Consider the following 23,420-nt stretch of genomic DNA (forward strand, 5'->3'; position numbering starts at 1 on the left):
TACAACCAAAAGGCTCTGAAACGCAGGGATGGACACACCCGCTCTCAGTACCAGGCTTCAGGGAGCTTCAGGATGAGAGGAAACGGCCTGAAGTTGCACCAGGACAGATTTATATTGGATATTAGGGAAATTTCTTCACTGAAAGCAGGGTCAGGCCTTGGTGCCCAGGGCCAGAGTGGAATCAACATCCCTGGAAGCATTCAAACACTGCAAAGATGGGGCACTGGAGGATGTGGCTGAGTGGTGAACATGGGTTGAGAGCTGGACTTGAGTCTTTTCCAACCATGATTCTATGAACTAATTAGGACCTGAGGTACATAAAAATCAGTTATTTTAGAATATGGCCTGCTGAAGTCATGGCACATTAATATTTGTATTACAATATATTTAAGAATAAAGACAAAAAAGGGATTTTTAAAATATAATAATTTATGCACCAGCTGCCCACTGTGAGCAGGACAATAATGAGAGAGTTGCCCTCAAACCCTGTTCAGGAAGTCCAAGTGAAGCTCTGAGCAAGCTTGGTGGCCACTTGGTCTGTGAGCTCTGGGATGTGATGCTGGGCACTGGAAAACCCAAACCCACCTCGAGTGGGAAAACGGACTGGGTGTAACCAGACTCCTTTAAGCCTGGAGAAGGCTCTAGGGAGACCTCAGAGCTCCTTTCAGTGCTTTGAGGGGCCCCGGGAGAGCTGGAGAGGGACTTTGGACAAGGGTAAATGGCTTCCACTGCCAGAGAGCAGGACTGGGTATTACTGGTCCATCTTCCCACCCACCAGATCTCACCTCAGTCACAGAATGGAAAACAGTTGGATTCTTGAACTTAAATTCAAGTCCCTCTGAGCCCTGACGCTCATGCCACTTCATCCTACCACCTTCATGCACCTCCCAGTCCTCATGTTCCCAAAGCCATTGTAACTCAAGACCAGGACACAGCATTTTCATGGGATTGGTTCATCTACTCCTGAAATGGATCCTGTTTATGGAGAAAGGGGAGGCTTGTGTTCAGGAGATACTGCAATTCCTCAGAGGAATTCCTTGAGACAGGAGGCTGGGGGGCAGTGTTTAACTGGAACTGCACGGGTGGTTCAGGGAGCAGTGTACAATTACTGACTCCTTCTCAAGAGGAGCCCAAACCTCTCTAGAAAGGCTCCTGCTCCGCCATGACTCCTGTCAACACTCCTAACCCGAACAGGCTGAGGAGTTAAAGTCTGTGTGACATCAGCTAAGCCAGGTCATTCAAATAAATGCTCCCTGTCTTCACAGGAAGCAGGTAAGTCTGTTCCAAGCCTGCTGCCCACCCCTTCTCTGGGGCCAAAAGAGCTCCCTCCCACCGCCCTGCAAACAGCCTCAATGCCAGAGTTACCTGCAAAGACTTTTCTTAACTCCAAAGGATTAAAACGTGGCCAACTCCCCCAGTGCAGGACTGTCAGGGGCCCTGCCTGTGCCACAAACAAGGCACACAAATTTCAATAAATAAACAACTTCACAGTCAAAAGGTGCTGAACCCCTGCCCTCACGGCCTTCCCAAACTTCAGAGGGTGCAGACACCTTGAAATGGGGCACTGGCAGCAGCCCAGGGGCAGCCCCAGGCTCAGCAGTGGCCAAGGAAGGCCAGGCTGAGGGTCTCAGGGATGTGGAGCTCATCCAGGTGCAGCGGGGAGGCAGTGAAGGGCAGGCGAGCAGGGAAGAGGTGGCTGGTGTCCACCAGGAGCTGGACTGTACTGGTCCTGCAGCCACCTCTGTGGGGACAATGGTCACATCAGGACTGCCCCAGCGTGGGGGTGTCCATGCAGGGCAGCCCCCGGGCCCCGCTCACCTCCACGCTGCTGCTGAAGCCCCACGGCCGGGGTGTATGCCCGGAGGAGCTTCACAACCTGCACGAGAGGGCGGGGACGTCAACAGGGCAGGGCTGGGCACATCCTGGCATTTCTGGGCACAGCCTGGTCCCAGGAGCCCCAGGGTAAGGTGGATGCCCAGCAGGCAAGAGCTCCAACCCTCCCAGTACCTGCTGGGGCGTCAGCACCGTGCAGAGGCTGCACAGAGCTCCGGCATCCTCCTCTGTCACCTTCTTCCCCTGCAGCAGCTGGGCAGCCTGGACCAGGGGCTCCAGCTCCTCACAGAGCTCCTGCTCTGCTGCAGCCCCTGCGCCCACAGCCACTGCTCCACCTGGCTGGTGTTGTACCTGCCAGGGACACGGCTCAGGGCAGGGCATGGGTCACCTCCCGCCACCCCCAGGGACACGTGCCCCACTCAGGGACTGACCTGAGCTAGATGCCACAGCTCCACGAGCACGCGTCCTTCCTCAGGAGCAGGCAGTTGAGGGTGGTGCCACTGATGAGGAACGGGAGCTGGCACAGGGCCTGGTGGCCCACTCTGGGGGCCAGCCCATGGCGGTCCAGAGTGGCGTGGAAAGAGCCCAGGCACTGCAGCAGCTCGGACAGGGAGTGGGCAGGGGCTGAGGCTGAGGAGGAGCGGTGATGGCCAGGGGTCAGGGGGAGGACAAGCCCTGGATGGGCTCGCTCTCCAGCATTACAGCAACATGGCAGCTTTTTGTAAAAAGCTCATCGCAGAGGCTCACAAACCCTGGGTGGTGCCTCAAGCAGCCAGGCTCTGCTCTGGGGCTCTGTGTCCCAGCTGGGGGTACAGCAGGGCTCCCACATTGCTCCCTAAAGAGTCACTGCAGCTCATCCCAGGGCAAGGAAGGGGTCAGCCCCAAACCCACTCCTGTCCCCCAGCCCCTCTTACCCAGTTCTGCTTCTCGAGCTGCAGCACGTGGTACTGCAGCCCCTCCTGGCCCTGCAGCTCCTGGCTCAGGGCTGCCTGCTGCTGGCTCAGCTGCTTCAGGGAGCAGATGTCAAGGTGCAGCCCCTGGACCTCCTCTTCGTTCTGCTGCTTCTCCTCCCTCAGCTGGCTCACCAGCAGCCTGCACACCAGCACAGGGAAACTGAGGCATTACAGCCCCACCCCAGCCCTTGGGAGGCTGCCGAGGAGGCAGAACTGCAGAAGCAGCAGCTGCTTTCCCCCCAGAAGCTGCAGAACTGGGGTTCAGCCCCTGCCCAGGCACCCTGAGGCAGCACAGCCCCAGCCTTTCCCCTCTGAGCACGGAGCACATGTGGCACAGCCCAGGAACGGGCTCCACCAGCGCTCAGGAGGTTCTTGTGGAGTCCAGGACATCCCACCTGCTCACAGAGCTGCTCTGAGCACGGTGGGATGCCCCAGCCCCATCCAGGAAAACACAGCTGGGTAGGGCGGATGGAAGGGGAGTCAGGGTGCCCCGCTCCCAGCTGGGTGCCTGCCTCTCACGAGGGAGGATGGGGCTGCTCCAAAGAGGATTTGCAGCTGCTCAGCACCACAAGCTGGGCCACAGCTGGTTAAACACCAGGAAAAGCCCCACCAGCAGCATGGGGGAGCCAGCCTCAGCTGAGACCATCTCCCTGGGAGCACACCCACCTGTTGGCAACCTGCACTGCATCGTAGGCGTATCTCAGGTCATCGCCCACCACCTGCCCCGAGCTCCTGCCCGGTCCCGGCATCTCCGCTGTGTTCTGTGCAGGGGAAAACGGGGTGAGACCAGTCCAGACCCAGCCCTGCCAGCGTGGACACAGCCTGGACCCAGCCCTGCTCATGGCATCGGGGCAGCAGCTCACCCTGCACTTGAGGAGTTTCAAGCATTTCTTCTCCTCCAGCTGCAATGAGCCCTTGAACCTCGGCAGCTCCTCCCAGGTCCGAGCCAGCTCCTCCTTGGGGAGGAGATACGACTTCTCCAAGGGGTCCTGGCTCCCCACACCACTCAGGGTCTCACTACCAGGCTGTGGCTCCTCCAGCCCCTGTGCAGAGACAGGGCTTGAAAGAGCAGCCAGTGAATCCTGGGGACAGCCCTCCCGAGGGGACCAGCCCCCAGCCAGCTGCCTTGGGGCACATCTGTCCCCACAGCCAAGGGAAGGCACAGCCCACTTGTCACCCCCACCACACTGTCCCCAGTGTCCCCACTGGCCTCAGCCTGCAGGTCAGAGCCGTCTCTCAAGGGAGCCGTGGACACAGAGGAGGACAAGAAGCTGCTCTCGGAGCCCTGGAAGCTCTCTGAGGAAGGGGATCGTCTCCAGGTGCTTTGCTAAGTGGGGAAGAGAAGGACGAGGTTGATCCTCTGCTGCCACATCCCCTGGAGGAGTGACAGCCTCGGGAGGGCACCTGGGCTGGGGACCCCCAGCAGATGAACTGGGGAATCCACTTCTCCCAGAGCAGAGCAGCCAGCACTGCCCACTCCGCATGAGGAGCCAGGGAAGGGGTTGCCCGGAGGCTCCCATTTCCGGGCCGGGCCCTCACCCTGTGGAAGGGTCTCATAGTCCTGCTCCAGGTGGGCGTATTCCTGCTCCAGGCTCCGGTAGCGCTCCTGCTCCTCCTCCAGCTCCCACAGCAGCCCCTGGCTCTCCCGTGCCATTTGCTGGTGCAGCTCTGTGGGGACGGACACAGAGGGGAGTGGGGACAACCACGCCGTGACCCCTCGGAGAGGGGATGTGCCTCTGCCTGCAGGACCTGCTCATACCCCGGGCGATGAGGGGGTCAGAGCACCCCTTTTACCTTCCAGATCCTGACTGCTCCAACGTGTGCTGGATCAGGGCATCTCTCTCCTCCCCCAGCTGCAGCTGCACAGCCTCCATCTCCACCAAGCGCTGCGGGAAGGCAGAAGGGAGGTACAGCCTGAGCCCTGCCCAGTGGACTCCCACTGCATGTTCCCAGGAGAGCCCTGTGGAGCCCCAGAGGAGCAGGAGCATCCCCCAACAAACCTCCCTAAGCTCCTCGACCTCCGGGCCCAGGCAGCTGTGCCTCTCCAGCTGCTCCAGCTGCTGGATCTGAGCATTGCCGGCCGTGTCCTCCTGCAGCCGCCAGAACTCATCCTGCAGGCGCTGCAGCTCCTCTGCGCGGGCAGCCCTGAGCCCTGAGAGCTGCTCCACCAGCTGCTGCTTCTCCTGGGCCTGGGGCGAGGGACAGAGCATCAGGCAGGGTTGGGAACAGGGGCGGGGTCAGGAACAGGGGCAGGGACACATCCCCACGTGTCACAGCACTGAGAGCCCCGTGCACTCAGGCTGCCCCTCTGTAATGAGACCCCATTTCCCATCATCTCCTTGGAGCCCTGAGCCATAGAATCCTCCTCCTCCAGAGCTCAGGCCTTGGGAGAGCAGCTGTCCCTGACCTGCCACCCCCATGGGCTCTAAAGCCATGGCAAAGCTCACGCGTGGGTCCCTTCCCCGCCACCAGGCTGGTCCTCACAGCGGGATTACCCTGCCCTGTTTCCTCCAACTCCCAGACAGGATCACACCACCTCCCTCGTCCTCCAGAGACACCCCCAGAACTGGAGCAGCCACAGTCAGAGCAGAGAAACCCAGATGGTGAAAAGGGATGCTGCCAGCAGCAGAGTGGAACATGTCACACCAGGACTGTCCCCAGCACTTGACACTGCTGTGAGGCTGCACCCAGGGGAGTGCCCCACCCGTCCCAAGGAGCACAGAAACCTGGGAACAAAGCCCAGAGGCACCGCTTCTCCTGGGGACCCACATCAGGCAATCAGCTCCTGCCCCAGGCCCAGGACACAGCTGGGCCAGGGCCAGGTAAGAGGTGGTCAGCACAAAACCCTGCCCCTGGGACCCCCCTGGGACCCACCTGCTTGTCCAGCCTGCACTGCAGCTGGATCACCTTGCTCTCCATGCCCTTGTGCAGCTGCTTGTAGTGCCTGACCGAGCGCACCTTGAGCCGCAGCCGGCTCAGCTCCCGTCGCACCCGGGCCCGGCGGCAGCAGCTCTGCAGGAGCAGCACAGCCCTGCACACGTGGCCATAGCACCTCCGGGCCAGCCAGCCTCTGGATCAGCACGGCCTGGTGGTGCCACACCACCCGCAGGGGCAGAGACAGGGCGATGGCACCACCGGCACCCCTGGAGGGGAGCCAGGCACCCCCCGCCCTGCTGGGCTCCCACCTCTCGGTACCGGCACCGGGCAAACGGGCCCTGGGCGAAGGCCTGGATGGTGACGGCGGCCTGGCGCAGGTGCAGGAACGAGCGTCGGGCCAGGACCATCCTCAGGGTCTTCTGCAGCACCACGGCAGCCCTGGTCCTCCGCAGCATCCTCACAAACCTGTGGGGATGGCAGGGAGCTGGGCAGGGAGCCAAGAGGGGGAACAGGGAGCTGGGCAGGAGGTGGCAGAGCCTGGAGGGGGGACAGAGCTGTGTAGATACAAAAATGCTGCTAGCAAGGATTTTCTTGCCATTTTCTAAGTCCGTGAGAGACTTTTCTCTCACGCAGAAGAGGTAGCAGAGTTCTGTAAACAACCAAACACCTGCAACCTTGAAAAGTCTTGTTTATGGTATACTAGAAAAATATTTTGACAATGGATGTTTTAGGATTTTGGCCAATCACCCCAAGGGGTGGCTGATCCTTTGTCCAATTAGACTATGAAGAAAAAAGTCTATAAAAGAGTTTGTAAAAGAATTAAATAAATCAATCTTGCTGCACAATTCCTGCCTGCTGGATCTTCTCTCCTCCTCCTCCCTATGGCTGCGGGACATGGTGATATACCCTAGGGCTCAGGCCAGCGGTAATAGAGCTGAGCAAGGGGTGGCAGAGCCTAGACAGGAGGTGGCAGAGCCTATAGAGGAAACAGAGCTGAGCAAGGGGTGGCAGAGCCCAGAGAAGGGACAGCAAAGCCTGAAAGAGAGGGCAGAGAGCAGGGCAAGGGGGGGCTCCTTAGGCAGAGGGAGGACAAAGCCCTGGGCAGGGGGTGGCAGAGCCTGCGCCCCACTCCACGGGGACACCCGTGTCAGAGCCCAGCCCAGAGCCGGCAGCGCTGCCGTCTGTCCCCAGCCGTGTCCCCGCTCCGCTGCGGGCACAGCGCGGCCCCGGCGGTGCCGCTGGAGCTGGGTGCAGGCTGCCCGCGGGCTCCGGACACGAAGCTCCTCCAGCACGGACACCTGGCCAGCCCGGAAAAACACCTTGGTCTGCCCATACTCGTACCTGCTGGGGTCCTGCAGCAAAGGGAGAGTCAGTCCCAGGACAGAGCACTGCCCAGGCTCCTCCAGGAGGGATCCTTCCCATCCCGCCTCCCTCGAGGCGGAGCTCATCCCCAGCTCACCCATTTCTGTGCCTCAGTGGGCACCAAAACACGGGGAAAAGCACCTGCAAGGGACACTCTGGTATCACAGCTGCATCCCCAAAGCAGGACCCTTACTTGAAGCAGTCTCCCAAGGGCAGTGCTGCAGATCTGCTTCACGATGGTGCCCTTCAGTGCTGAGGCCAACAGCAGGTCTGCAGCCTTCACAGACCTTCATTTGGACATGGGTAACTTCTACTCGTGAGAAAAGCCCGTGAGAAGAAAAGCAGTTAGTTTTTATCCATGAGGATATAGTATAAACAGAAGCATGAAAGTTAAAAAACAGGAGAAAAACAGCAACATATCCACACCTGTTATTTTTCTGAATGCTTGAATGCTCATGCCACAGGTAGCCAATGACTATATGTTTTAGTTGATAGTAGCCCGTAAGTCTATTGTAGTAGTTTAGCACCCAATGAATCTGTAACACAAATGACAACATACAAGAAGTGTACAAAAGGGGCTGCTTTGTTTAATAAAAGCCTCTTCTGCACTTTATGCGAGGCACTGTCCGCGCGTGTCGTGACTGCCCCAACATCGACACCCGGTGCGGCGTGCGAGGAACTGCAAGAAAATTGAGCGCCGGGAGAGAGCGGAGGGGACGGAGCTCTGCAGCCAAAGAGCACTGGGGAGAAGTGCCAAAAGCCTTGGGACGACTAGGTAGGCTACAGGGGACCATGGGGAATCAAATATCCCAAGAAGAAAAAGCTACAGTAAATGTATGGACGCTCATGCTAAACAAACGAGGCATTAAGTATGATAAACAAGTGCTAAAAACTTTATTGCTGTGGGTGCCTTTAAGGTGGCAACCTGGGAAAAAGTTGGACTGCGAATTCTTGATTTCGCTTCCCGGGGTGATGAGGCTGCAAAAACTCGGCTCACAACCTGGAGGGCGGTGTTGGAGACTTTAAAAGCGGTAGAAAAGGAACGGGACTTAGAACCGCGGGACCCCGCGGATGCGGAGGATAAAGCGAAGGCGCAGAAGAGACAGGAGAGAACAGGGGAAGCCGCTGGGGCCGGTGAGAACCCGGGCACAGAGACAAAGGCGCCGGCAGAAACCGCCTTTGGGCCGTGTCCTGAGTCATCGAACTGCGAGCCGCTAATGAGTCCTACAACAGACCGACCCCTGCCCTCAGCCCCTGCCCCGGAACCCCAACAGCGATCAGCAACCAGCAACCCCAGCCCGCCGCTCCCCTGCCCCGAGAGCCACCCGCCCTGTCCGCGGCGCCGGGGCAGCCGCTCCCGGACAAGGGCGGCGGCGGGGCAGCAGCGCCACACGGGGCGGCGGGGCAGCAGCGCCACACGGGGCGGGGCAGCAGTGCCACACGACGGGGCAGCAGTGCCACACGGGGCAGAGCAGCAGTGCCACACGGGGCGGAGCAGCAGTGCCACACGACGGGGCAGCAGTGCCACACGACGGGGCAGCAGCGCCACACGGGGCAGCAGTGCCACACGGCGGAGCAGCAGTGCCACACGGCTCCGCGCCAGGCGCACCCCGTCCCGGCCGGTCGCTTCCACCGCCGCTCCGCGCCGGTACTGGCGGCGGGGTGGGGCGGGGCCGCGCCGGGCGCTACCATCTCCAATAGCTCGGTGGGGCGTGGCGGCACCGCGCCCTCACTTGAAGCGGCGGAAGGAAGGACGGACCTTGGGGCCGACTGTCCCGGTCCCGCTGGTCTGGCAGCTCCGTTCTATACACACCTGCCCGATGACCTCTGGTCCGACGGAGAGGGCGAGCCGAAGCCAGAGGCTCCCCCTGCTGTGGATTCCCCCGCTTTTCCTCCAATGGACCGGCCTTTGCCTGCCCTGCGCCTCTCGCGCATGCGCCGATCAGCCTTCAGCCCTTGGCGCAGGCGCCCGGTGACCGATACGGGGAAGACGCTGGGACGGGACCCCAGCAAGGGAAATACTCCCTCCGTAACACCCGCAAATCCTCCGGAATACGTGCTCACGGTACAACCAGTCTCACTAACAGTATCTGCTTATGACCCGGAAAGCTTTTGGAACCAGATCAAAGCACCAACAAGTCTCAGAGGAGACTTCGAACTGGCAGACTGTATTCCTATGCCTGGGCATCCTTTTGCTCTGAACAATCAAATGAGTTCTGAGGGGGCAATGGGAGCGTTCCCTGTCATTAGAAGCGGAGGTCAGGGACCAAATCAATACGTTGAGTTTAATTGGCAAGTGCTTTCAGAACTGGGCAAAATAGCTACAAAGCATGGTTTGGCATCCCCAGCCGTAGCAAAGATGCTGTCGTTTTTAGCTGCACAAGATCTGACTCCCTTTGATGTGAAACTAATAACAAGATTGTTTTGCTCTCCAATTCAGTACTTAACATTTGAGTCTGTTTGGTGTCAATTTGCTGAAGCAATGACAATGAGCAATTTTAAATTATCTCCGTATGATCCTCGTTTCGGAGCAGGCGTGGCTCAGCTGCTGGGATTCCCTCCTTTGGATAACCCACAGCTACACACTCGTCTGCATCCTTCTATCTTAGCTCAGTCTCATGATTTGGGTATGCAGGCTCTTAAGAAGGTTGCATATATGTCCTCACCAACACAACGATACACCTCGATAAAGCAGGGTGCACATGAGCTGTATATGCAATTTTTGGATCGCCTGCAGGATGCCTTAGGCAAACAGATAGCGGATCCGACAGCAAGGGAGCAGATGTTCTTGCAGTTAGCAAAGGATAATGCAAACGATGAGTGTTGGAAAGCCATAGATCTCTTGCCGAGTGACTCTCCTTCTTTGGAGGAGATAATACATGCTTGTTCCAAGGTAGGAAGTGCTCCCTACCATGTGGCCATGCTAGCAGACTCTCTTGCAGCTGCAGTGGAGGTACAGCATCATTGCTATAGCTGCGGACAACAAGGTCACACCAAAGCTCAGTGTCCCCACAAGAACCAATTATCAAGTGTGCCAAAAAACCCGAAAGGAACACCTGGGGTGGAACTTTGTACTAAGTGCGCAAAGCCAGGACGTTGTACAGAGCACTGCAAATCTAAATTCCATGCGAATGGGCAGCCCCTCACACACCAGGGAAGCGGGAAGAAGAGCGCGAAAGGGAAGCACGCACTGACACAAACACTTCCCAGGGGCCACACCCCATGCAAGCTTATGCAACCACCCCACCGGGTGGACAAGAGGAGCTGCTGGCATGGATGCTTCCACTGCCAGCACAGTCATCTTAGACTCGCAGCAGGTTCACAAAGCCCCCCTAGCAGCGCCTGGAGCCATGGGTCAGGGGCTCAGTGCGTTGCTAATAGGGAGCTCGAGTGTGACAGTGCAAGGTATCTTTGTACATCTGGGGGTTGTGGATGCTGATTACATGGGACAAATATATGCTATGGTGTCAACCCCCAGTCCTCCTGTTACCATACCTGCTCAGACTCGTACTGCTCAACTTGTGCCTTTTAAGTCTTGTGTCCCAAAACCAGATTCCAGACTACGAGGGGATCAAGGCTTCGGATCAACGGGGCTACCTCAAGTATATTGGACTCAAAACATCTCTGGCCAGAGAATGGTTTGTACTTTGGAAGTGCAAGGCATGGCTCCATCACATGTAACCATCAAGGGATTGATAGACACAGGAGCCAATGTCACTGTCAAATCTGCCACTGCATGGCCTCCCTTGTGGCCTACAATGCCAGTGGGGTCTGCTGTTGCTGGCCTTGGGGGCTCTACACAAAGCTACTTGAGTACTAAACCTGTGTTGATCACAAACCCAGAAGGACAAATAGCCGCTGTCCGTCCCTACATCACTGCAGCACCCCTCAGTGTGTGGGGATGAGATGATCTGGCAGCCTGGGGGGTGAAAGTGGGGATGAATTTTTGATTGGGGCCACTGTGCCGAAGGGCATGAAGCACCCTACACCGCTGCTACGGTAGCTTACAGAACAACCTATCTGGGAAACCCAGTAGCCCCCACCAAAAGAAAAATGAGTTGCCCTTCATGAATTGGTCCAGGAACAATTAAAACAAGGGCGCATTGAACCTTCTATGAGCCCTTGGAATACACCTGTCTTTGTGATCAAAAAGAAATCAGGGAAATGGAGATTGCTCCATGACCTGCGTCAAATTAATGCAGTAATAGAGAGTGTGGGTGCTTTAAAGCCTGGAATGCCATCCCCCACAATGATACCTGCTAAGTGGGACATATTGATTGTTGATCTGAAGGATTGTTTTTTTACCATTCCACTGCATCCAAAAGATATTCCAAAATTTGCATTTACAGTGCCATCTGTTAATCATGCAAAACCCGTGGAACGATATCAATGGAAAGTGTTGCCACAAGGTATGAAAAAGAACCCAATCAATTGTCAATGGTATGTTGCACAAGCCTTGTCTGGTATTAGGGAACAGTTCCCTGGAGCCTGTTGCTATCACTATATGGACGATATACTGGTAGCAACTCCTACAAAAGATGAGCTGTTGCAAATCCAACCACATCTGCTCAAAGCACTGCAAAATTATCCTTGCAGATAGCTCCAGAAACGGTGCAACGTCAGGCACCCTGGAGATATCTGGAAGTGAAAATACTTTTGTGCAGCCACAAAATCTTCAGTTTGAAAAATCAATCTGGACTTTGAATGATGCACAGAAACTTTTGGGTACCATAAATTGTCTGAGACCCTATTTGGAACTGACCACCGCACAATTATCCCCATTGTTTAACATCCTTAAAGGGAACCCAGAGTTAACTTCGACAAGGAAGTTAACCCCTGAAGCAGAACAAGCACTGGAAGAAGTGCAGCAAGTGATTTCAAAGCGTCAGGTCTACTGGGTGGACCTCACCATTGATATCCTTGTGTTTCTTGTCACTCCAGATTTCCATCCTACAGGCATCATTGCACAGCAGGGTGATCAATGGCCTGATCCTTTGCACATTTTAGAATGGGTCTTTTTGCCTCACCAGCCTAAGAAAACAGCATCTACGCTGTTTGAGCTCATTGCCCAACTGATTATCAAGTGCCGGCAGAGGTGCCTGCAGTTGATGGCCAAAGATCCTGCAAAAATTGTAATTCCTATTCAGCAAGAATATTTTGAATGGAGTTCTGCAATTTGTGCTCCTTTGCAGAGTGCATTGCAAAACTTTTCTGGGCAGATTGCTTACAATTTGCCCAGCCACAAGTTATTACAATTGGCAAAATCAACCAGTTTGTCCTTGCGGCCAAAAAACAGCCGTGTACCGCTGCAAGGACCCACTGTCTTTACTGATGGATCAGGAAGAACAGGAAAGGCCTTACCTGGAAGGATGAGTCTGGGTGGCAGATGCTGGAAGGCCACGAGTCAGGCTCTGCCCAGCTTGTCGAATTAAGGGCTGTGGCCATGGCATTCCAGCAATTCTCTCATGTACCATTGAATCTCGTTACTGATTCTGCTTATGTTGCAGATACTACACAGCGTCTTGATTGCTCTCTTTTGAAGGAAGTTAATAATGCCGTTCTTTTTTCACTGTTGAAAGCTTTGTGGTGTGCAATTCAGAACTGAGTCCCTCCCCATTATGTTCTACATATAAGGAGCCACACCAGTTTGCCAGGATTTATAGCGGAAGGTAATGCCAGAGCTGTTAATTGGCCAACCCTGCATGGAGGACGCCTCAACCTGACAAATTAGCACAAGCTAAAGCCTCGCATGATTTCTTTCACCAAGGCTCTCATGCCTTGCAGAAAGAATTTTCATTAACTTCTGCTGAGGCTCGTAATATTATCAGTTCTTGTCCTGATTGTCAAGGGTTCGCTGTGCCGTTACCGGCAGGTGTTAACCCCAGAGGTCTGCAAGCCTTGCAAATTGGGCAGGCAGATATTACCCATATTGCTGAATTCGGTCAATACAAATATGTACATGTTTCTGTCGATACCTTCTCCTCTGCCATGTGGGCGTCCATACATACAGGAGAGAAAAGTTGTGATGCTATTGCCCACTGGCAAATGGCTTTTGCTGTTTTGAGCGTGTCTTCCTCTGTAAAAACTGACAATGGTCCTGCCTACATCTCACAGAAGATGCAGAGGTTTTTACAACAGTGGGGTGTAACCCATAAATTTGGTATTCCCCATTTTCCCACTGGTCAAGCTATTACTGAACGTGCTCATGGCTCTTTGAAGCGTGTTTTGGAAAAACAAAAAGGGGGAATGACTGGAGAATCCCCACAGAGCTGGTTGGCAAAAGCTTTATACACAATTAATTGTCTTACAGTGCCACCAAATTCTGATAACCCTGTTCTTTTGAATCATTCCTTCTCGTTGCAGTCTTCAGGCGAAACGCACCTGCCCTGAGCGAAAGTCTGGGTACGAGATTTGCTCACTAACGAGTGGGAAGGCCCATGGGACCTTGTCACGTATGCGGGTATGCTTGTGTTTCCACAGATACCGCTGTGCGGTGGGTACCTGTAAGGTGTGTTCGCCCGGATTTGCAACATTAAAAGCGCCAACAGGCAACCTTCAGAAGATGACAACGGTGTGGACCAACAAACCAACGGGCAACCTTCAGAAGATGATGATGGTGTGGATCATTTGGTGGATGGTCCTGACTCAAGCTGAGACAGAGCAAGGACTTACCATGTTACCCCTGATGCCAGAAAACAATGTGTGGGTGACCCTTGCCCACGCCTGTCGCTGCCTGCCCAGAAGTGCAGCCCGGCCCCGGGACTGCCCAGGCATGTCCGGACTTGTCCCTGCCATGTGCTCTGAATCCCCTTTGTTCCAAGCGCGGGTAAGACTTGAAAGCAGCACAGACTCCCCCGAAGCAGAGTCCGATTGGCTGGTTACCGCGGGTCCACCCCCTGCTCTCCCCTTTCCCTTCCCCCGAATAAAGCAGCGATCCCAGCTAGCCCTCCCCCTCTTGCTCCTGCCTCTCGTTCTGAGAAGAGACTCTCCCGTCTCTCCTGGGACAGGAGGAACAAAGAGAACAGGAATACAGGCACGGAGTCTGGGCTATATTTCTACTGTTTGCTTCTGCTTTGATGACAGCTTTACAGCTGTCACTTGTCGCGTATCGGAGCTGCCGAGCCGCTGGATTGCCCGTGCCATCTCTAGGCAGCCCGAGGCTTTCCAGAGCAGAGACCGGTAAATCTGCCAACTGAGCGAGCAGAGATTTTCGTCAGCACTGGGGTCACATCCCCTGGGGATGCTCAGAAAGAACAACCTCCCACTCCCAGAACTGGGGCTCCCACGCAGCCCCATCCCTGTGCCACCCCATCCCTGTGCCACCCCACAGACCCACCTGGAAGGTGACACGGTATTACTGGGGTCCCAGCCAGCCCCATGGCTCTCATGTGTGAGCACACAGACGCAGGGATGGCCCCAGTAATACTAAGCCGACAGCAAGGAGTTGAGAAGGGTCCTTGTGTAGAGTTCCACAGAAAGCAGATTATTGCTACAACTTGTGAAGGTTTCCAGAGACAAATGACCCCGAACACGTGGCAGCTCAGGCTTAAGTACAGGGGTGTGGCCAACACCAGGAGCCAGCTGGGGAAGCAGAACTGGGGTACACTACCATAACAGAACATCCTGGGAGAGGCTCCTTTCCCTCACCATAACCGCTAAGTGTTTGGCACCAGAGACTGTCTTACCAAGAACTCGCTCTGTCTCTTGTACCACTGGTCAATCTGCCACCACAACTCCTCTTTTCTGTATTAATTAAAGAGGCCTCTCCCAGAGATCCCAGAACCAAACACCCCAAACAACCAATTATACATTAAACAACAAAAACAATCAGAAGCACCCACAACCCGTCATCCCAACAGGTCCTCAAATCCTTCAGGGGATTTTTTCTCTGGACACTGGTATGGATTTTCTCATGGAGGGGGTAGTCTTTGCCAGGGTCTCTTTTTGGCTGCAGTACAGTTCAAGCCTCTGCTGCCAGTGGTACCAGGAACATCTAGAGGGTGGTGGTGGGACAAATGCTGGGTTTCCTGATGGAGTATGGGTTGGCAGGTGTTTCTGCTAGAGTTTTAAACAGAGTTAAAAATTTGCAATTTTGGGGGGCGGCCTTCCATTCCCTCCCTCTTTACATTCCCCCTTCTTTATTAGCTAAGAAGCTAGGAACAAAAGGGGAATGGTAACAGGGGTATGGGAACATGTCAGTGCTGTAAGCTTATCCGGTCACAGCTCTGGTTGTGGGATGGCAGGTCAGTGTCTGCGGTGAAGATTTGCATTGTCTCCGTCTCCGGGCTGTGTTTCTTTGGTCCTTGGGTTGTTCTGCATCGGCTCCAGGCACGGCTGTGTCTTTGGCAGCAGTGTTTGCTGGGCCAGTGTAAGGCTTTATGTTCTTGCCTGGGAGCCACCTCAGGCCTGATGGTGTTGATATGCAGGCATACCCCTTCCCCCAGGTTATCAAAGGGAAAGGGCCCAGTATTTGTTGGCTTTCAGGATCTTTGATCAGCACCAGCGGCTTCTCATCCAGCTTAGCTCGGGCCTAATTGGAGAAGTGCCAGAATACAGGGGGGTTTGGCTCTGTGGATGAGCAGTTTAGGAAATTTATCGTGAAAAGGGCTTTACAGAGCTTCTCAATAGGAGAACTGATCTCTGTCCCTCCTTGCTGCTGATCGAGGACCCGCTTAATGGTGCCGTGGGCCCCTTCAACAATTGACTGTCCTGTAGGGGAGCTTGGTATGCCTGTGCCATGCTTCACCCCCCACTGACTGAAAAAATCCCTGAGTTTGTGGGAGGTGTAGGCAGGGCCATTGTCAGTTTTAATTTGTTCCGGGACACCTAAGGTGGCAAATGCCAGGAGAAAGTGCCTGGTGACATCTTTGGCCTTCTCTCCTGCATGAGCTGAAGCAAACGCTGCTCCTGAAAATGTGTCAATGGACACGTGCATGTATTTCTGCCTGCCAAATGCCGGATAGTGGGTCACATCTGTCTGCCACAACTGGCGGCTGTTGAGTCCTCAGGGGTTAACCCTGGAGCCCAGTGATGGAACTCAGTGCTGCTGGCAGCTGGGGCATGTGGCCACTATGGCCCTCACCTGGTCGCGTGGTAGGTGGAAGATGCACATGAGGGCTGGCACATTCTGATGGTAAAAACTGTGGCTCATGTTGGCCTGTGCAAAGATGTCAGGTACGTTAGCAGTCTGCACAGGCATGGCCAGGGCATCTGCTCTTCTGCTGCCCTCTGCAATGGGTCCTGGGAAGTCGGTGTGTGACCTCACATGCATTATATGAAATGGTGGCTTTCGGTGGGAGAAGAAGTAAATTAAATTTGAAAGCAACCTGTGTAAATTTGGGTTTGACACCTCCTTTAGCAAGGAGTGTTCAGCTCTAGCAACTACACCAGTCACATATGCCGAATCAGTGACCAGATGAATTGGCTCTTCGAATCTCTCAAAAGCCCTGACAACAGCTGCTAGCTCTGCAATCTGCGGGAATCCTTGAACAATCGACGTCAGACTCCCACTTCTGCGTCTTTGAACCTTTCAAAGTCATAACAGAGTTCTGTGATGCCCCTGAGCCATCTGTGAAAATGGTCAGGGCCTTTAGGGGTGTTTGACTTTGGAGTGATTTTGGGGCCAAATGGAAAGCCAAATTAAACAGCTTATGACTGGGTTGGTGAATGGAAATTTGGCCATGTGTGGTTGTCAAGGGCGAACTGGAGGTGCTCATTGTTCTGGAAAAAATGGTCCAGAACCCCAGTGGTCAATGGGAGGTCAATGTGTGTGAAATCACACCCCACAAGGTGTGGAGGTGCGCTCTGGCTTTTATAATGAGCTGAGCCATCAGCTCTTGACGTGTTGTAATGGTCTTAATAGGCTCATGGTGTAGGAAGACCCACTCGATGGTAAGGAGTGGATCTTTCTGTGCAGTGTCCCACTGAAAAATTAACACAGTGAACCTGGGTGACTCACCCAGGACAATGAGCTGGAACGGGAGAGTGGGGTCAGTCCTATGTGTCTGCCAGGAAGATAACGCTTCCTGGATGTTCGTCCAGGAATTCCTGGCCTCATGAGTGATGGCACGGGGTGAGTCAAGGTCATTGCTGCCTCGGAGGAGATAGAAGAGCGGTGCGAGGTCCGCTGTCGTGATCCTCAGCAGTGGACGCAGGCAGCTGATGGACCCGCAGAGCTGGTGGAGGTCGCGGAAGGTCTCTGGGTTATCTTTGACGGTGAGATGCTGGGGTACGACGGTCCACTTGCCGATTCAGGGTCCCAGGTAGGTCCAAGGGCAAGTTCGCTGGATCTTGTCTTCACGGATTTCAAATCCGGTGTCTTCAATAGCCTTTATTGTCTTAGTTAGGACAGTGTCTAAATAGGACTGATCTCAGGAACAAACTAGTATATCATCCATGTAGTGCAGGATGATGGCATCTGGAAAAGTCTTTCTGATGGGTGAGAGGATGTGGGCCGCGTACCACTGGCAGATGGAAGGTGAGTTTTTCATCCCCTGAGGGAGGACTCGCCAGTGGTACCTTTTCAGAGGGGCCTGCCTGTTTCAGAATGGGACTGAGAAGGCAAACCAGGGTGCATCTCAAGGATGAAGGGGGATATTAAAAAAGCAGTCTTTGATATTGTTGGGGTTTCAGGAGCTCTCCTGGTTTTTTTTTCTGCTAAAGGAATTTTCCCCATACGTGTTGCTAGGGGGACAAACTTCTGAGTACTTCAGAAAAACAAAAGAGCTAGCCATTGCAGTGGGGTGCATCTGGCTGCTCTTTTGTTTCACCTGGGTGTGTGGACAGTTCAGTCCCCAGCGTTTGGGTGGAGAAGGAAGCTGCTTTCTTCGGCTGCTTTTCCTTCTGCCAGAGAAACCCCACGATCCCAAGCCCACCTTCCCTGCCCCGCTGGGAGCTGGGCCGTGGCCGCCCTGCCCCTGCCGTTGTTTCGAGCCTTCGCTGCGTTGTAGCCCTGCTCACCCTGCCTGCCCAGACCTCCGGGGGGTTCCCACCGCAGTTTGGATACATCTCGTCTGCCACCCGGGATTTGTGCTCGTCCCTGCCGTTCCAGCCTGCTGTTCCCGAGGGTCCGGCCGGACACCGGGATCGGCTGCCCAGGGGTGTGTGAAGCCTTTGTTCCATCCCTTCCCGGGATCCCAGGGCACCAGTGCCGCATGCTCCCCGAGCTCGCTCCGGAGCGCCCCCTGCAGCCGCGGGGGAACCATCGCACCTGCCCTGCTCACCGGGAGCCGCCAGCGCCCCTGCCGGCTGCGAGCGGAACTGCACCCGAGGGGAAAGGGCCTGACAGCCGAGAAGGCTGGGACTGGGTTTGGGATTGTTTGCTGTTACTGCCAGAGTTATTGCTGTTTGTTTGACTGGTTATACACATATCGATATATGATAGTAAAGAACTGTTATTCCTATTTCCCACATCTTTGCCTAAAAGCCCCCTTGATTTAAAAATTATAATAACTCAGAGGGAAGGGGGGTCGCATCTGCCATTCCAAGGGAGACTTCTGCCTTCCTTAGCAGAATCCTGTCTTTCAAACCAAGACATAGAGCAGGGCATGTGCCCAGGGCAGGGAGCAGGAGGGGGCTCAGGGTTCACCACAGTAGGTGTAGATGGAATTGGCCTCCAGGAAGCGCCGGCAGAGTGAGTGCAGCACGGCTGGCTCGTGCAGGTCGCTCAGGGCCACCGGGTCATTGGCACCCGAGAGGCAGTCGGGGTTGCAGAGAGAAGGCAGCTGGAGCTTGATGGGGTGGGCCAGTGCCTGCAGGGATGGTGATGGAGCAGAAGGAGGGCTGAACAGAGACAGGTGGCCCCACAAAAGCAGGATGGGGCTGTGGGAGCAGCACAGCCAGAGGGCTTCCGTCTACAGGCCACACTTGGGCTGGTGGTCACCAGGAATCCCTCCCCAGCCAGCCTCAGCTGAGCTGGAGGCCTTTTGGGAAGCCAGGGAGGAGCAGGAGTGAGGAGCAGCTCCCCAGGCGGCCAGGGGACAAGGGGCACCACACACGCTGCAGGCTCTGGGCACCTGCTCAGGTACCAGGTGGGCCATGTCCAGTCAGTGTGTGAGCCCCCCAGGCCTGCTGAGTAGCCCAGGCTAGTTTGGGATGCAGAGTGAGCCATCTCCCACTCCTGGGAATTCCTGACTCTGTGGGGAGCACAGGAAGGACCCACAGGACTGCACAGCTCCACCCTTATGGAGCCATCTTCCAGGCGGAGGTGAACGGCGTCTCCTTCCCTGTAACCTGTAACCTTCTGGTTATTTCTGCCACCCTCCAGACTTCGAGGGGCTTGGAGATCCACACCCGGGCACCCTGTGGGACACAGAGGGGAGAGGGATCTGCAGAGAGCCACGGCCACGAGCCAGGAAAGCATCTGGCCACCAGCCTTGGAGCCAAGTGCCACAGCCCTTCCCACAGCTCTCACCTGGGACAGGCAGCCCAGGGGCAGGGCAAGCCACGGGACCCAGCACCCGGGTGTGTCCCCCCAGCTCCTGAAGGACTTCACACTTCCCTCACACCTGGAACAATCCTCTCTGGAGCCACCCCACAGGGAGCAGGATCCCACACTCAGCACAAACAAAGCAGCACAAAACCACAGGGGAAGAGAGGTGAAAACTGGCCCAAAAAAACCTCCAAACCCTGGTACAGACACCCGGTCAGCTGGCAAGAGGGTGAGCACCTGGCCCCAAGCTGGCAAGGGATGACCTGAGCTCTGGGGACAGGGAACCTGCTCCTGCCGCCCCTGTTCCTGGCAGAGGTGCCCACGATCCCACCCTGGGCATCCCTGAGAGTGCTGTCCAAATGCTCCTGCAGCTCTGGCAGCCTCGGGGCCGGGCCCATTCCCTGGGGAGCCTGGGCAGTGCCCAGCAGCCTCGGGGGGAAGAACCTTTCCCGGAGCTCCATGCCCAGCCCTGACCCAGCTCCAGCCGTTCCCTGGGCTCCTGTCCCTGTCCCAGAGCAGAGCTCAGCCCCTGAAGAACCGCCCCTCTTTGCTGGTTTTGCAAATTCAGAGATTGCAAATTTGGCTGCAGCAAACATTTCCAGGTCCTCAGCGCCATCCCCAAGCACTGAGTAGGCCGGGAAGGGAGAAGGAAGGGCTGAACTTTGGGTTCGTGTCCAAGAAATCCCCACAGAATCCCAGAATATTTTGGGCTGAAAGGCACCTTAAAAACCATCCCATTCTGCTCCCTGCCATGGGCAAGGCCACCTCCCACTATCCCAGGGTGCTCCAAGTCCTGTCCAACCTGGCCTTGGACATTTCAGGGACGGGACATGAGGATCCCACTCACTCTGTGAGGATGGATGGGGAAGAGATTCCAGCACCGCCCAGCCCCAGGCTCATGCTGTACACACCGGGAGGAACGGCCGTGTTTTGGGGCTGTCCCGTGGCTGTGGCGATCATGTGTGACACAGCAGCACGAGGAAAGAGCCAGGGCCCATCCTGCTGCCAGCCCACGGTCCTTGATGCTGCTGGAGCAGCTCCCAGGGCAGAGGATGGGGCCGGGGGCAGGGGATGAGCAGCAGGGTGAGTGGGGCCAGCAGCAGCACAGCTGGGTGCCCAGGTGACACCAAACCCTGTCGTCACCTGTGGTCACCAGGCTGAGCACCAGCACAGAGGTGACCCAGGGGACACCCAAGCCACCACAGCCCCTACGGCTGCAGGGTGTGGAGCCCCTCAGGTCAGCACTGAGCCCCCTAGACCCGCGGGAAGGGGGTGAAGCCCCCCCAGCTCCCTTCACAGCCCCGCGGGTGGGACCCCCGGGCCCCTGGTACAGGGCCCTCGCAGCCATGGGGTCCCCCGTAGCCAGAGCACGACCCTCGCCCCTGCCACTGCCGCTGCCAGTCCTCCCCCTGCCCCGCCTGCAGCCCTTTATGGCCGTTAATTGCCGCTAATTGGAGGCAGCGGGGATTATGTTCCCCGCCCCTCTTTACCCCCCGTTCTGTCCCCCCAGCCCCTCCCCAGGCCGGAGGAACTCCTGGGGGTGCTGGGGCTGGTCCCCCCCTGCTGCAGCACCCCGAGACCCCTCCCAGCTCCGGTACCTCTATTCGGGACAAGCCAAGGGTCCCCATTAGAGGCACCCCAAGACCCCACTTGGGGCATCCAAAGAAGCCTCATAAGGCACCCCCGACACGGGACACCCCAAACTCTCACTCCCCTCCCACCTGGGACGCCCCAAGAGCCCCTCGAGGGCAGCCAACGCCTCTCCTGGTTAGGATACCCCAAAACTGTCCTCACTCAAGGGCACCTAGGGCCCCTCCAGGTCCCTTACACAGGGCACCCCAAGGACCCCCACGCCACCGCAGCCCCACAGCAGAGCCCCCACTCTCCTCATTACAGGGACCCCAGTAATGATGGAAACCAGTGGCTATTGCACTGGTGGTGCTCTGACACCTCTGGGTGTCCCCACTGCCCACAGGTGCCACTGCCTGGGCCCCCACTGCCCATGGGTGCTGCTCTCCAGGGGTGCTCCTGTCTGTAGTTCCCCGTTTTCCACAGCCCCCAACTGCTCGCGTGTCCCCACAGCCCTGGATCCCTGCTGTTCCCGCTCGCCTGAGTGGCCTGGCCAGCCCTGCAGGGGCAGAATGAAACCCTGGTGACCGGGTGCCACACGGAGAGTGGGTGCAGCTGGGCACAGAGCGACAACGGAGTGCCCAAGTGAGGTGAGGGATGATGAGCATGGAGAAGGGTTTGGGTTGGGAGGGACTTCAAAGCCCATCCAGTGCCACCCCTGCCACGGGCAGGGACACCTCCCACTGTCCCAGGCTGCTCCAAGCCCCAATGTCCAGCCTGGCCTTGGGCACTGCCAGGGATCCAGGGGCAGCCCCAGCTGCTCTGGGCACCCTGGGCCAGGGCCTGCCCACCCTCCCAGGGAACAATTCCTGCCCAAGATCCCATCCAGCCCTGCCCTCTGGCACTGGGAAGCCATTCCCTGGGTCCTGGCCCTCCATGCCTTGTCCCCAGTCCCTCTGCAGCTCTCCTGGAGCCCCTTTAGGCCCTGCAAGGGGCTCGGAGCTCTCCCTGGAGCCTTCTCCTCTCCAGGTGAGCACCCCCAGCTCTCCCAGCCTGGCTCCAGAGCAGAGGGGCTCCAGCCCTTGGGGCATCTCTGTGGCCTCGGGAGTGGCTCCAGCAGCTCCCCGTGCTCCTGATGTTGTTCCCCAGGGCTGGGGCAGCTCTGCAGGTGGGGTCTCAGCTGAGCGGGGCAGAGGGGCAGAATCCCCCCTCCCCTGCTGCCCACGCTGGGGGCTCAGCCCAGGGCACCAATGGATTTTGGGACTGGGACCTGTCCAGCAGCACCACAGTGCCTGGAACAGGAGCTTTTCTGTGGGGACAAGGAGAAGGGCAGACCCAGAGCAGGGTCACCCAGCCTGGGCAGGGACAGATCCACCTGTGGGAGGTGGCAGATGTCCCCGTTGGTTCCTGCTCCGGCCCCCAGGCTGGCACCTGTTCTTCTCCCTGGGCCTAAGGACATGGGAACGGGTACCAAGAGGCTCCAGGCAGGGAGACACCGTGGGTAGCACAAGAATTCATATATAGTAAAAAGTCTTTATTAAGAAGGCTTTGAAGTCAAAAAATAAAACTCTTGATACAATTTTCATAACCGTCAAGTCAGCTCAGCAAATATATAATCAGTACTTTAGCCATGTAAGGTTAAAGGTCCATTATTTTCTTTTTAAAATAAAATATATTTTAGTTTTTAAAATTTATTCAATAAAGTACATATTTTCCTATAAATTCCCTACATATACATAAAGAGGTAAAAAAAAAAAAAAAAAAAAAAAAAGAAAGAAAACAAAACAAAATAAACCAAAACAAAAAAATAAAACCCCCAAACCAACCACAAAATAAAATGGAGATAGAAATCTGTCTGGGTTTTGTGACGTGGTGTGTTAACTGTGCCCCCTCCATCTTGTCCTCCTGACCTCACATCACACATTTTTGGGCAGTTTTCACATTGGCAAAATACAAGATAGACCTGCATTACAAAAAAAAAAAAAAATATATATATATTTATAGAACCACTGAGAATCATCCAAAAAAATAACTACATACAAAAAGAACCACAAAAAAAAATTATTACAATAATAATAGAATGATTTTAAAAAAATAAAAGACAACCCTTGCGTGTCCTAAAATAAAAAGTGCAACCGGACCTTTTCTTTCTGGTTATTTCAGTTTGCAAACAGAATACTGGTATTTGGGAAGGACTGGTGGAGAACAGCCGGGCTCCCTCCCCAGCCCCACAGCCAGGTGAAGAGTTAAAGCTATTCTGTAAACATCGGAGTTTCCTCCTTGCAGAATTCACGCCCCTCTTTCCTCATCCTCATCCTCGTCTTCTTCTTCGGCCCCTTCGCCCCCACCCTCCCGACCCCCCGGATTCGGCCTCCCCCCGCCCCCGCCGTGCCCTC

At 55.8% G+C, this 23,420-nt stretch overlaps 1 protein-coding gene across 1 annotated transcript; it reads right to left on the bottom strand.

The window, feature by feature from the left end:
* Positions 1-1,183: 1,183 nt before the first annotated feature.
* LOC116435771 (unconventional myosin-Vb-like) lies at positions 1,184-19,795 on the bottom strand. The gene is given in 27 exon segments (XM_032092336.1): positions 1,184-1,723; positions 1,815-1,876; positions 2,008-2,118; positions 2,121-2,184; positions 2,265-2,496; positions 2,499-2,562; positions 2,748-2,925; positions 3,453-3,547; positions 3,650-3,873; positions 3,876-4,113; positions 4,326-4,335; positions 4,337-4,454; positions 4,581-4,594; positions 4,596-4,672; positions 4,787-4,975; positions 5,661-5,856; positions 5,928-6,128; positions 6,798-7,015; positions 7,219-7,312; positions 8,839-9,018; positions 15,458-15,555; positions 16,108-16,265; positions 16,984-17,232; positions 18,613-18,775; positions 19,204-19,257; positions 19,260-19,325; positions 19,787-19,795. Coding segments are annotated over 27 exon segments (3,492 nt in total). The 3' UTR covers positions 1,184-1,593.
* Positions 19,796-23,420: the final 3,625 nt, after the last annotated feature.

Source organism: Corvus moneduloides, chromosome 28, assembly GCF_009650955.1.
Source record: "Corvus moneduloides isolate bCorMon1 chromosome 28, bCorMon1.pri, whole genome shotgun sequence".
Classification (NCBI taxonomy): domain Eukaryota; kingdom Metazoa; phylum Chordata; class Aves; order Passeriformes; family Corvidae; genus Corvus; species Corvus moneduloides.